This window comes from Esox lucius, chromosome 9 (genome assembly GCF_011004845.1).
Source record: "Esox lucius isolate fEsoLuc1 chromosome 9, fEsoLuc1.pri, whole genome shotgun sequence".
Classification (NCBI taxonomy): Eukaryota; Metazoa; Chordata; class Actinopteri; order Esociformes; family Esocidae; genus Esox; species Esox lucius.
Window position 1 is genome coordinate 16,074,831 of NC_047577.1, and position 14,607 is coordinate 16,089,437.

Sequence of the window (14,607 nt, forward strand, 5' to 3'; positions counted from 1 at the left end):
ATTGAATTGAGAATCTGTGGAAATAGATCAACAAACGGCCCCAGCCAACTTGAGGAGCGTCAGCAATTTTGCAAAGACAAATGGGCAAAAAATAGCTGTCTCCAGATTAACAAAAGTGGTTGATTATTTACACAACTTATTTCCTTTTTTTGTATTAGTAATGGATTTATACCTATTTGTAGATTACATTTTTCACCTTGACATTATGGAGTTGTGTGTTGATCGGAGGCAATAACTCAAAATTATATACCTTCTGATTTCATGTTATAACACAAAATGTGGAAAACCCAAGGGGGTGAACACTATTAACCTCCACTCTATGTGGGTGCATCTCGATTTACAGAAGTATTTTCACATACAAATCTAACAGTGAAATCAGTGACAAGACGCATTAACAGCCAAGAAAAATTGCAATTTATTAATATAGTCTGAAAGACACTCCGTAACTCAAGGAACCATGTTTTTTTTCCGGTGCATGTCATTAACGATCACATTCTATGAGGAAAAATAAAGAACAACATTTAAAAGCCACAACTTTGTATTTCAGTACAGACATTTTTCTTTAATGTTTTTAAAATAAAAAGGCAAAGGCAATGTACCCCCTCCCCCCATCCCCTTACAAAAAACCAGACAGCCTTAAAAGTCATGGGCTTTCTCTCAGTATAACCCACAGTGCTTTAGCAGAAGGATAAGCGCTCATTGGTTAAGGATTACACAGCATGGCGATGCAATGCAAAGTTTTGCCAAATAATATGATGACAATAATAATGACGATGAGGGAGAGGGGGAGGAAATCGAACATAGCAAATTTGTAGCACAACAAAAACACACCCCCAGAACAAACCCTGAAACCCAGAGTACATGTCCTGGGGTCCCAAGAGAAATGCAGGCCTGGACTCTCCCTCCCACTTGTGCATAGATCATGATCCTTTAAAAACCAGCTTTTTTCGTCCACTTCAATCTGTTTCCTGAAAACCATCTATTTGACATTAGAATTGAATAACTTGTTGAATACCTGCCCCAGGAACAGAGACATATAAAACAGGATAATGCACAATGCTCCTGAACTTTACAGGATGGAACCTCAAAGAAAAATACATAGGTAAAACATACAACTGCAATGTCCTATCACTGCCTTATGACAAGAAAAATCCTTGTTCACTTTTGTTTAAATGAAAAGCAATTTCTACAGATTTTACATGTAAAGCACTACTTGTCTCAAAGTTCATTTTCAGTCCTTTATTTGGTAAATATGTAACTGCTACGGATTTCTAGAAACAAATGGTATTTCATATTCTATTATAATCCATAACCTTCAGTGCTTTGAGTTATGCTTCATAGTTATTGTATTTTAACTTTCTTTCATAAAAAGAAAAAAAAAGAAAATGGTGGAGTTGGTACTCTGGAAATTCTGGCCTTCCTGAGACAAGATCCACATTTTTTATGAGTGTGCAAGATAGTGAGCAATTTGCGTCGTCTTTTTACAAGACAAAATTCTAATAAATCAAATCAATACACAGTTGACATCAAAGATAACTTAAAATACGACACAACACTGATTTATCCCAGAGTTCTGAAAGTAGCATACATCTTAATTTTGCAAAGTTTTTTTTATGTTCATAGCTATTCATTTGATGGAAGATGGAATTTGTCTATTTTCTTTTCCAACATTCCTGTTATAAACTCCTTTTTTCCTTGAACTTCAGACAAATGAAATGTTTGTAAACGATGGGTGGCTTTGCAAAAAATAAAATAAAAAACAGAAAAGATAGGCACCTCTGAAATGAGTCTTGTAACAAACTCACCTCCTCACGTTATCCCTTTCCATTTCTCCATAAAGTTAACATAGGGATCTAGTACTACGGATACTACTTACTACTACTACTACTACTACTACTATTACCACCACCACCTATGGCAACAATTCTTAAGTAGTTTTTTTTATCTTCTTTTTGTTTTAAGATTTTTTTTAATGTTTTTTTTTCTTCATTTTAGTTAAATCCGAACAAAATGGTGCAATACTCAATGATAACCCTTGTTTTGGATTATTCCACAATAAAAGCCACTATAAGGTAGATAAACATTTTACAGATAAAACAAAACCAAAAAAAACTTTTCCATTAAATCCTTGAGTAAACATTTACACATGAATTGTCACATCTCCCCTCAGTACTTAGTCTCGTTTTCCCACGATTAGCTGAGTGAGGAGTAGAAGACACTCAGTGCAACGTTAGAAGATAACATGTCTATCAGATTATAGTTTATGACAAGCAAAAAATAAAACAATGAAAGTACAGACAACAAGGTCAACACAACATACTGAATGGAAGATAAGAGCAGACCGAGGCCCGCCAAGCACACAGTTGCTTGCACACATTTTGACTTTCAAGCACACAAAGATGATTTTTGCATTTTTTTCACAATGTTTTTATATATTGGTTTTATTTTAACGCATTATAACTCGTCCTCAAAAAGCTCTGATCAGACCTTTTTTTTATTTATTTTTAATTTTTTTTACAAAAGACTTCACATTACGTTATTGGCGGTCCTTGATTCAAGTATTTGTGTTTATATTTTTGTTTTGATATGTTTAATGATTTTTTTCTCTACTGGGAAAGTACGCATTTAAAAACAGGTGGTTCAGGTTGGGTTGTTCAGACTTTGTTTGAAGGACAAATACACATACAGTACAAGCACTTAAAGGTACTGTAACAAGTTCATTAAACCAGAACGTGCATATCCAACTCCAGATCAGAAAGACACTACCCTCGATCCATCAAGTTTTACCCCTAAACCTGTTCTCTTTTCTTTGTATCACGTGGGGGGAATACATATTGCTCACCTTCAGTTTGTATTGAAGCCTTTTAAACAGAACAAAAGGTTTCAGAGGTTGTGATCCGAGATTTCTGTCTGTCGGTGGATGTGCTACCACATGGTACGTATATATCCATATATATCTATCTATAGCTGGAGAGAGCGTTGCGGCGGTGCCCCTCAGTGCTGGTGCAGCAGGGGGTCCCCCCCACACTGAGTGGACGCTTGGAGGCCCCCATCCGGCTAATGGGTCTGTCTGAGCTTGGATCAAGGCAGTTACAGAAACAGGCAGTCGTGATTTTTGCTAGTGTGCTGCAGGACGCCGAATGGTGCCCCAAAAGGTAGCCTTCTCCTGTTTTTGTTTGTTTCTTTTAAAGACTTTTTGTACCTCTTAAATTGCGCCCCCTCTCGTTGCCTACCGTAGATGCAGTGAGGCAAGTGAGTTGGGCTGATACATTGGGCCCAAAGCCATCTGGGTCTGTGGAAATGTACAGTTCTGTGGGCCCCGCTTTAAGCGGAAACACAAACATACAATAAATACAGCATCCACAAAAAGGCACCCCAGCCTGCATTCTACACTCTGGATGGTGGAAGATAAGAGGTTGCTGGACTGGAGACGTTTCAGCTAGAAGTGCAGAGCTTTAGTTTTAACATATCATAGATTCATTTTTTTTTTTTGTCTTTTTAAAGTTTAAGGTTTTTTCTTTTAAGATTTTCTGTCAAACTTCATATTAAAAATGATGTTAAAATGCAATAATTTTTTTAATTTTTGGTTTAAAAAAATATGTACCCGGGATTCCCCATCAAACTGACTGTGCACTGTAGCATACTTGGAACCCCAAACTAAAGATTTCCTCCTCAACGGGCCATTCCCCACAAAGATTCGCTGCGTACTAAATGACGTCCCATTTTCCTACATTATACACAAAATAATGAACAGGGTGCCATTTCAGACCCAGCCAAACCATCTCAGTGTTTCAGGGTGAGCTGTGTTGCCCCCCACCGTCTGTTGGTTCTTCCTGTCTCTCCCCCCCCCCACCTCCATGTAAGATTATTAACAAAGATCCTCCAACCTGGAACGAGGAGTACTCTTACTCTTCTAGCATAACATTGGGGATTTTTCTTTTTTAACTCCTGTATTGGCACATAGGATAACATTGGCATCATACATGCTGAATGGGCCTTTACATTTTCTTTTATAATTACAGCAGGCCCAGAGTCAGGAAGGGAGTTCATTACTATCCCATTCCCAATACCTAGCCTTTTCTCCAGCTGTTAAGGCTGTGCTTGCATACTACTGCACAGCTGGCCTTCAGTTAGTGTATGTATTGGCTCTCCCCACACTACAGCAAAGGACATCCGTATTTAGAGAGCTGCCTCTCTCTTAATGTTGTCTCCTCCTACCCTGAGATCAAGCTGAGGAGAGCAGTCTTCGTCAGCACAGTAAAGAGAGTGGCCTACCACGCCAGCCCTCCAGTGGTACTACAGCTCCGCGTGGGGAGTGTCAGTTTGGAATACGACAGTGTTGTGGTTTAAGCCCAGCTATAAGGACCAGGAGCGGCCATGTTGCTGAAGGATACATACAGCAGCAGGTTGGTGGTTGGGTCAAGCTCTAGGAGTGCTCATTCCTATTGGTCAGGATGGGCCGGTTGGTTAGGGCCTCCGACCATACGTTGTTTTCATTTATTTTTTGCATAGAAACAGATGGGTGTAGTCTGTTTATATCTGGTCAAGGTGGAGGCCCAGGGGTCGATTTGGAGAGGCCTGGGGCTGGAGGAGGTTATAGCGTAGCAGCTGTGTGAGGGGCGAGAGGGGACAGCCCTGGTGAAGCCCAGGTGAAGCAGCTAGGTTCAGGGGGGGGGGGGGGGCACAGACACCCATCTGAGAGACCGTATTCATATAACTTAGACTTCTCCAGGTACTACCTGGAAGTACTACAGAATACTGTCCAAACAAAGCAATGAACGATCAATCAGTTAAGATACAAACTAATAATAACAATATAATAAACAATCAACAACGGTCTGTAGTATTGATCCTCGGTTGCATTCAATACACAGGACGACCATACAGAGGCACCTCTGACCAAAGTGTTTCTGCATATGAACAGTGAAAGGGCTTGTTTCAGGCAGCCATCTTGAAAAGACAGCTGCATATAGACAAAAATAAATCAACAAGATAAAAAAAATACATCAGTAACATAAAAAGGGAGAAATAAACGTTATCGACACTGGCAAAATTCCAGAAATGTGACTGTCCCTCGACATCCAGCTAAAGTGATCTTTGTGTGAAAGAAGAAGTGAGATGGAGAGGGTTGGTTGAGACAAGGTTGAGTGCTGCTGGCGAGGTCGTTAGCTCCATGCTGATTGGCCAGTCTCGGAGGGAGCATGGTTTCCTGCCGGGCCGAGGGTGTCCAACGAGAGAGCTTGGTGCCTGTCCAGGAGTTAAGTGCTGTAGTAGGAGTAGCCTACCGACCATTGCCATGGGTACCACAGCAGAGGCACTCAGTGGACCGTGCCCGCCCCCAACCCCATTCGGACCGACCACCGGCCGGAGACAGGTAACATTGCATGTCTAGCGCCTCCAGACAAGATAAAGGCTAAACATTTCGGAGTAACAGTGATATTCACTTTGATATAGTTCAAAGAAAATGTAATTAGAAAAAAAAAATTAAAAATCATTCAGATTTCTTTTGTCCAACACAAATAGGTTTCAGTTATTTGTAATTTTTTTTAGTTCCCCTTCATCCTGCTACCATTTCCAAGTCCGTTCCAGTCGTTGAACCAAAGAACAAATGTAACGCCACGCCAAGTTATTTCCAAGTATACAGTACAAAAAGAGCATGAGTCTTTTTTTCTTCTTTTTTTTTTCCTTTTTTTAAAGCTGCTCCATTTTTCTGATTTATTGGATTGCAAGTTGAAGCGTTTGCTCTCTTCATAAGTGCTATGATAAAACCCCTTGAAATAGAAAAAAGGTTACTCAGTCTCATGTTTTTGTACAGTACCAAATGCAAGGAACACTCATAGTAGATCTACTGCATTAGGAGAAACCCCTCTTATTTGGTATTGTGCCAGGTGCCCGGTGCCCCTCTAGACAGACCATCTGAATTGAGTCTCTGTTGGGTTAGGCTGTGGCAAAGCAGAGAGGAAGTGTTCTGACGGTGCCTTCCCATTTATCCCAATTCACTGTACGTACGAGGACGCCTGGGGCCAAAGTACAGTATCAGAACAGTATAAGAGAGTAACCACCCACGCTGTTCCTCTGCCAGTTAGACCAACAGACTTATGGAGTTCCGATGGGAATCCAAGATTTGAGAAAGGTAAGGTTGCCGTAGTTTCCCAAGTTCTTCGCTTCGATAAACGACACAAAACCATTCTTTTGTGAACGAGAACAACAAAAAAAGCAAAATGAATCAGCTCCTGTTTCGACTTGAGTGTGGACGGAAGAAGAGTCTGTGGCTTATATTGCACAATATAACGGTCACGTCAAGGTGAAGTTGTTTTCCAGAAACTGTTGGACCACGACGAGATGGTCACTGACAGAATACACGAATAATTTGAGTAATTGACAAAAAGCACCTGTAGTCCTGTTCGGTGAGAATAGCTGAAGTTGTAGTTCTGAGCAGTGGTAATTTGAACTCACAGACATGAATGATTAGGTGCCATCAGACATACTCATTAGGTACACACAACACAAACTCACCTAGGTTGTCAACAAGTAATAATCTTCTCTCAGCTTATGTTGCGATAGATATTATAAAAATGCGCCTGAATATACAATAAGAACAAAAACAGCAGTGTAAATCCCTTCAAGAACATACAACCAGAATAAAAACTACAAAAAAAGGTTTTAACTGATGATTGGTTGGGTCAGCGTTGACAGGCCTCATACTGCAGAGTGAGTTTGGGGTCGTATTCATTAGTACACGCCGTAGCAAAACCGTTTGTAGCGGAAAACAAAACGTATCTTATTTGGACCAAGTTCAGGTAGTCCTTCTTTGTTTCGGTCTATTTGCTTCCGTTTTATTAGTGAATACGACCTTTGTTTATCACACTTGTCCTGTTCCATTTGCTGGCTCAGAGATGGGAACTGTGCAAGTTTTTAAACGTATTACATTTTCTTCAGTTTCAAAACAGAAAAGGCTTGAGATTGAAGGACCTGGGCCAGAGTAGAGCACTTAAGGCTAATATTAGTGCTTAGAATAAAATGATAAAATAACAAGTAAAAGGTATTTCAACCACATCATTGGCCACGACATGCTGGGAATGGTCATTTTCTTGTATCAATTTGGAGTTTGGGGGGCAAAGGAAAGATTCAAAATGGCAGCTTCTTCGATTGCTTCTCCTTAAAAACACATCACACAGAATGTCAGCGATATTCATGGAAAAAATTAAAAACACTTAAGGTTCACTTCATTGAGTCTTTTCTGCATTTTAGTTAAGTTTTCCTCCAACGTTGATCAAACACTAAAAATGAAATCCCCTTTAAAAAGAAAAGGAAGAAAAAGACAATGAGACAGCGACGGGCTTGGGGTCAGCAGTCTCTGGTCGGTGCCCACAGCCTTCCGGTTACACGATTCACAGTTTGTTCATACTGATTATCGCCACATGATTTGCTTGGTTTTGCTCCTGTTCATTGTCTTTTTTTTTTCTGTATTTTTATTTCTATATCATTTTCCCCACTGTCGGGTATAGCAGTGAGACAACATCCATCCTCATGGTTAGTGTGTTGTCCTACATGGACTCTCCACTCAGAAGGTCGCCTGGCAACAGCGTGTTTATAGGGGTGGGGCTCCCAATAACTCCGCGACTATCATCGCCGCTGGGAGGCCCCCACAGGTTGGAGTACTGGGGCACGCCTCCCCAAAGGAGGTCTCCTCCTCCGCCCGTCTTGGCCCCTCCCCCCAGGCCACCACCACCGCTGCTCCAGTGATGGCCAACAGCGTGCTGCTGCGAGGCTCCGCCTCCTCCACCCATGCGTGTCTGATTGGTGCCCGGGTTGGGCTGCCAGCTGGTGGTGGGCGGGAGCTGCTGCTGCTGTTGGCCTTGTGCAAAGAAGCGGTTCACCTCGTCCTCCCCAGCAAACTCTGCCAGGATTGTGGTGTTGCCAAGCACACACCTAAAGGCATGGAGACACGGTTAGTTATGCATCGTGTGATCACGTACTGACCACTGTTTACAAGAAAGAAAAAAAAAAACTCTTATTCACAGTGGTGACATTGTTGTCATCAGAATGTCATCAAATGTAGTTCAGACAAATGACAATATTGTCATTAGCTAGCAAAGTCAGTTAATAATAACTAACCATGCTAATGTTAGCAATCTTAGCTAGCTAACTCAGCAATCTTAGTTAGCGTTATGAGTATATGAGGGTAAATCTGGCAACATGCATTAAAACAAGATTTTCTGCTTATTATATGCCTTTTATAGAAGTGACATCAGGTTCAGGTCACCACAACAACTCATTATAGGCCAAATGTTCTTCAGCGGCCATCTAAGATGCATCAAGTACAATGCTGTTAGATAGTACCACGATCGCTCAAAGCAATACTGTGACAAAAGAGCGGAAAGGGTTGTGCAGTTGATCAACACAGCCCACCACACAATGCGAGAGCGAATGAGGGAGTCGTACATGTGCAGGGACTTCTGGGCCTTGGCGGCCTCCTCCTTGGAGCTGTAGCGCACCACGGCGTTCCCCTGGGTCAGGTTGAGGTGGAATGTGATGAGTGGGCCGTGCTGCATGCACAGCGTCCGCAGGGTGGAGCCGTCGATCTGGGGGGTGAGGTTCCTTAGGACCAGCCAGCTACTGGTCCTGCTGGGGCTGTCGGTGCTCCACGTGGTTCCCTCTGATGGAGACAGAACACAAGCGGTCAGCGCCCCCAAGGCCACAGCGCCCCCAAGGCCACAGCGCCCCCAAGGCCACAGCGCCCCCAAGGCCACAGCGCCCCCAAGGCCACAGCGCCCCCAAGGCCACAGCGCCCCCAAGGCCACAGCGCCCCCAAGGCCACAGCGCCCCCAAGGCCACAGCGCCCCCAAGGCCACAGCGCCCCCAAGGCCACAGCGCCCCACTCCCCTCAACAGGGTTAATACAAAGTACATTAAACAGATCTAAAACCATGACCAACGACATTCAGAAGAAATATGGTGTAATCCCCCATTTGTCGATCCATTTCTACAACTACCCCCCTCGCTACAAAATCTTCAGCAAACGGTTTGGTTATGGTCTGAAAACATTACACCTCTTGAGTAAATGGATGGTTTCTAACAACATCAACACAACCTAGGGTTTCTTGTATCAAAGTAAGGTTAGGTTTCCGAAACAGATAAACCTCAAGATGTCAGTTTGAAATGAAAAAATGGGGCCCCTAACCACAACAGGGTGTGTGTCGCTCCACCCCACTGGAGCAAGTCAGGAGGGGAGCTCAATAGAGTAGCTCATCACAACCACACCCAGGCAGACACACCAGGGCCTACGCGGTCCGCACTCCGACTGAGGCGTTAGGTGAATATGTCAACAACATTGTGTTAGGCAGGACGTTCACATAGCTAAGCTAGCAGATGGTTGAGGGAGTCGCTGTCCTTTGCACTTTATAATAGGACTCACCACATCAAGAAACCGGCAAAATGCTAAGTAGGCGGCTGCACACAAGTGCATTCAGCACTCTGTTCATCTAATGGCATCTAGATACGCTGGTGCTGATGTGTACCTCAATCTCTAAGCATCATCTCCACTAACCGCTCATGTCTAAACGCATACTAACTCCGCCCATTTGTATTTAATTGTGTGTCAGTTGCATGTGTGTAAATGTTGTCTGTCCCTGTAGGTTGTCTACTACCAGCAACACTTTGTAATGACTTACAAATAAATTCCTAAAAAAATAAGAAGTCTAGTTCAGACGGCCTGCAATAAAAAGTGTCACCCTCTCGAGATTCGAACCCGGGTCGCCCAGGTGAAAGGCAGTGTCGTTAACCACTACACCACAAGTATGGACTGTATTGCTTTTGCCACTGGCCTTTTCAACTGCTTATTAGCCAGTAATAGGCTTACTAGTAGCTACTAACTTTCTAGGAATAATCATAAAAATTTAGCAATTGCTAGCCAGACTGAAGATGAACTTTTCCATGCCAGAATCAGTTGCAATATATCCGTATACAGTTTTAATTAAGGCTAACGTAAAGACTGATAAAGCAGATAAGGTTCAAAACTTCACCGGGCACCACCATTTTATTTTATCAAGCTTAGCTATACTAGTAAGCACTTTAGAAGGGCTGGGCCAGCCACAAAATCCACACGCGTAGCAATAAACTGCTGGTACGGTAACAGAAAGCAAGGATAACAATACGATACGAAAATACGGATACTGACCAGTCCTTTACAGCTGCTCATTTAGACAAAGTAGACCCTCACCTGACGTGTAGGAGCTGCTCCAGGCTTGGGCCAGGCCCAGGGAGTTTCCTCCCCAGGTGGAGGGCTTGGTGGGGTTGGTGAGGCCCGGAGGGGGCCTGGAGGGGGCAGTGGTGTTGCGTGACCCCTGGGGGACCTTCCACAGTTCGTGGGACAATGAGGCCTGGGATGGGTGCGAGATCGGCCCCGGGGACCAGGTAGACTTCATGTCTGAGAGTTTACCTGAAGCAAGGGAGGAACATATGAGACACCGACGGATCTACTGAGATCATCTATTAAAGATGGAGACCTTACATTAGCAATACAGACTGTTAACCGAAACCTAATTCTTAGAATCATGTCATGTATGATTGATTGGGGGAACGGTTGTGGGCTGAATGTGTGCGTCAGAGGTAGCATTTTTATTTCAAGATTTTATATTACGTAACAACGCTTGGTTAGAGGGGGAAAAAAACATTCATTAGTCTATCACTGGTGACCACACAGGAAACAAATAGGAAACGAATGGAACAGCGGTGACTAAGGTAACCAAGTGTTTCATACACTCTCCTTGAGTTGCTTAGCTGCGATTAAAATGACACACCAACACATGCTTAAGGATCCAGCACTAGGGCTACAGAGGCCATGGCATTTCTAGACAGAAACACTGAAATATGCCATTTTGCAAGGAGCTCAAGGCCATTCAGTCAAACAGCAGTGCACGACACTCCAACTGGATATTAGGATTGAAGGATAGGCAAAGGAAAGTACCTAGCCACTGAAAATACTCAGATCAACAAACACAGACCACACGCACTCGGGAAGAGAGCTTGGTTGCTACGGTCGCAATTACGGGGAGGGGTGTCAAGCATGTTTGACCATGGATCAAGGGTCAAAGGATCAGGGGGGCAACACAAAAGGTCAGGGCGGAGGCCGCGGTCAGTACAATACCCTGTACCTGCGCTCTCCTCATCCGGGGAGGACAGACTGAAAGGGCTGGTGTAGCAGCCAGGGATGGGCCACTCAGTGGAGGGCGGAGCCCCGTTCTGACACGGTGACGGAGGGGAGGAGCCTAGAGGTTGGGTCCCATTGTTAAGGGGAAAGAAAAATACGGATGAAGACACCAGAGGGCCTGGGCTACCGGATGACACGGTCTCAACAAGTCACAGAGCACTGACAGATACCCTCCTGTGGCACTTCCCGAAACGCCAGCAACATCACAACACAGAAAGACATCTGTTCGAAAGGCCTGTAAAGAAACGGACGCGTGTCCGACTGGTTGTCCATACCAACCAAACCGAAGTAACCACTTCCGCGAGGACTGACCCCACCCCCCCGCCCCCGGACACAGTAGCTCAACGACCCCACTTCCTCACCTCCACTGCGGTCACGGAGCAGGTATCGGTTGACGTCCTGGATGTTGGTGTTGATGGTGGGACCGCTGGGAACACTTCCCGGGGTCATGTTGGGGTCGTTCTCGGGGTCGATATTCTGCAGGCCCTTCCAGGGTACGCCTGGACAAAACTCTGAGGAGAGACCGTGGATGACGGCGCCGTCAACACATTGTGCTGTTAACACTGAAACCCCACAACTCTGTAGGGAACAAGGCCCCAAAATGTCTCTTGACACAAAAACATTCCACCAACCAGGGGGCCAGTTGATATTGGTTCCGTTGGTGATCTTATCGTTGGGGCTCTTGCCAGGTCCCTGGCCCCAGCTGTCGGGGGGAACCAGAGGGGAGGTGGGTGACTCTGAGCCACTCATGATACTGTAGGGGCTGTAGGAGTCATCCATCTGGGTGGGCTTCCCGGGGGGTCCCAGGGTGGAGGCAGCAGAAATGGCACCTTGAGACAGAAAAATGTGCACATAAGAGGAGAAAGGAACATGGGTTGTTTAAATGCATCAAAACAACCTCTTAAAAATGTGCTCCTGTTGTGATAAACCATGTCCTTTGTTACGAATACTTGCGGTTGAAATTTCACCAATTGTTTCCACATTGAGATTGCGAAAACAGACAGAAACCTTCAGAGGAAGGACATGTTTTTCACGGCATGATGTTTACTAGAAGTGCCTGTCAGAGGTTAGCCTCTCGGTTCACAGGAGAGTGATGAGAAAGTTCCTGCTTGTGGCATACACATTTAAGTGCTACTTGGTCTGCAGAACCTGTGTCGTGTGAAACGTGACAACGGGTTAACAAGTTCTTTCTTGAAAACTCCATATTCAGTGAAACCTCGTTCCCAACTGTCACATTTAAGAAAACCAACAAAACAAACATAAACATAAACTAGGCGTGGATCTCGATCGCCCCCAGAGGGGAGGGGAATCAGCGTTTTACTGGACTGAGAAAAACGAGACCATCGGCCTACCGTGCTTATTGAGGTTGGCCTCCATGTGAGAGGAGCCTGACGAGAGGCTGTCCATGGAGTTGGGGTGGGTCCACTGGGAGAGGCGTGACTGGGGCTGCGGAGGCTCCTTCATGGACAAACCCCCCACCTCCATGCAGTTTACATTCATGTTAGGATTGAGTCCAGCTAGAGTGGGGAGAAACACACGTTTGTATGGCTATTCTCATGGGGACCCGAAAATAGAAATTGCATGCTCCCGTTCCCTAATCTTAACCCTAAACCTAACCATAACCCTAACCCTAACCTCAATAAAGTAACATGTATGCCTAAACTTTACCTAGATATAATACCTAACCTTAACCCTAAACTTAACCAACAACGCCCGGACCTTAAAGAAAACACAATTCTAACCCGAAACCATGAGCTGGAAATTGACTTTGCCTCATGGGGACTGGCAAAAGTTTATTTTTCTGTTTTTACTATACTGATGGGGACATTTAGTCCCCATGGGTATAGTTAGACCTAAAGCACACACAAACGGATTTTGGTTGTGTTGCCACATGCACTTCTCATCACAATTAGAAGAGGACCTAAGGATTAATGGGCGACGCAACGCTCTGTGAAGAGAGACTTAGAGAAAGAGCTGCCGGTCTACCAGCGTGTGTTGACTTACAGACCGGGTAGGGGCTGTACGAATTGGGAGAGGACTGCGGCTCTTTGGTGTGCAGGTCGGAGAGGCCCGGAGCCTGGGGGTGGCCTGGGAAGGAGTCCAGGACTGATTTGCCCTGGCCGGGGTGCAGGCTGGAGGAGTGGGAGCCGGGGGGCTGCTGCTTCATTAGCAGGGCCTGGTACAGCTGGCGCTGGTGCTGCTGGATCTGCTGCTGCATGTTATTGATTGTACGTGCAACCTGGAGGGTGGGGGGAGGAGAGACGGGGGAGGAGAGACGTGGGGGGGGGGGGGGGGGTTATAAGATTACAATGTCCACCACAGAAACTTCCTCCCATGACTGTGTGACCAGATATAATCCAAAACCCAATAAACAGGCAACTCCCGGGGTTGGTATGGACTTATTTTACAGAAGTGGCCACTTCACAATAAAGGAGAAGAGCATTCAGCCACACACGGTTGTTTAAATTCACCCACAAGCAGCCAAGCTTGTGTAACCACTTCTCCAAAGCTTGTAACATTTGAGAAACATTTGTGAAACACATGATAACGCTCAACATTTTGATCGTATCTCTAAAAGAGAAGTCCTAGACATTCACGGAGTGTCTCAGAGGGCTGTTGCATAAGACGAGGGCGACCAGGAACAAAGTCCCTGTGTCTCAGGTAGGCGATGGGACAGTGGGCGGGTCCAGGGGACAGAGTGGAGGACAGGTCTTTACCTGCTGCTCCTGTTGTCTGACCGGGCCGGAGACGCTGCGCTGAGCCTGCATCATCTGCTGCTGGATTTGTAAACGCTGGTACGCCTGGAAACGGACGGAGACATGAGGAAAATGATGGGAGGGAGAAATAGAAAAGAAAAAGGTGGGGAGAGGAAGATGGGAGGAGACGGGGAAAGACGGGGGTGATTAACAGGCAGTAAATACTGTATGATTTGGTCAGTTGATGAGGTAATAAGAAGAGCAAATTGGACATGAGCCTTTTGACTCACCATTTGCAGTTGCTGAAGTTGATACAACAGGGTCATTTGTTGAGGGTTAATTGGTGAGGTTAAAAGTGCAGGGTTCAGACCAATGTTTTTTGCGGCAAACTGCAAGAGCTGTGCTTGAACCTGGAAAGGGAGATGAAAAAAAACAACAACAAGAAAACATTTTTAATGACACACGTATTCTTGTGTACATTAATTAACACAGAACCAGTCCTCACTTGTAATGGGAACCTATTGAGGGTTTAGAAAGAAAATGTGGCATTCCCTCAAAATAAAAAGGATATTTTAGGGGTAAGGTCAGGGTTAAAATTAAGTTTAAGTTTAGGATTACAATAAAGCTTAGTGGTAAGAAGTGAAAGTTAGGCCAGGAGGTAAAAGTTGAGGATATGGCAAATATTGTCCTTAACAGGAAG

At 44.7% G+C, this 14,607-nt stretch overlaps 1 protein-coding gene across 1 annotated transcript in view; it reads right to left on the minus strand.

Moving 5' to 3' along the window:
- Window positions 1-391: 391 nt before the first annotated feature.
- Window positions 392-14,607, minus strand: part of tnrc6c2 (trinucleotide repeat containing adaptor 6C2) — a 44,626-nt gene continuing 30,410 nt past the window's right edge. Inside the window, exons 12-21 of the mRNA XM_029122538.2 lie at window positions 14,198-14,317; window positions 13,929-14,012; window positions 13,216-13,450; window positions 12,564-12,728; window positions 11,844-12,041; window positions 11,574-11,723; window positions 11,156-11,269; window positions 10,222-10,440; window positions 8,446-8,659; window positions 392-7,932 (exon numbers count right to left, since the gene is read on the minus strand). Of these exons, the coding sequence (XP_028978371.2) occupies window positions 7,548-7,932; window positions 8,446-8,659; window positions 10,222-10,440; window positions 11,156-11,269; window positions 11,574-11,723; window positions 11,844-12,041; window positions 12,564-12,728; window positions 13,216-13,450; window positions 13,929-14,012; window positions 14,198-14,317 (1,884 nt within the window). The 3' untranslated portion in view covers window positions 392-7,547. The remainder of the gene's footprint in view (window positions 7,933-8,445; window positions 8,660-10,221; window positions 10,441-11,155; window positions 11,270-11,573; window positions 11,724-11,843; window positions 12,042-12,563; window positions 12,729-13,215; window positions 13,451-13,928; window positions 14,013-14,197; window positions 14,318-14,607) is intronic.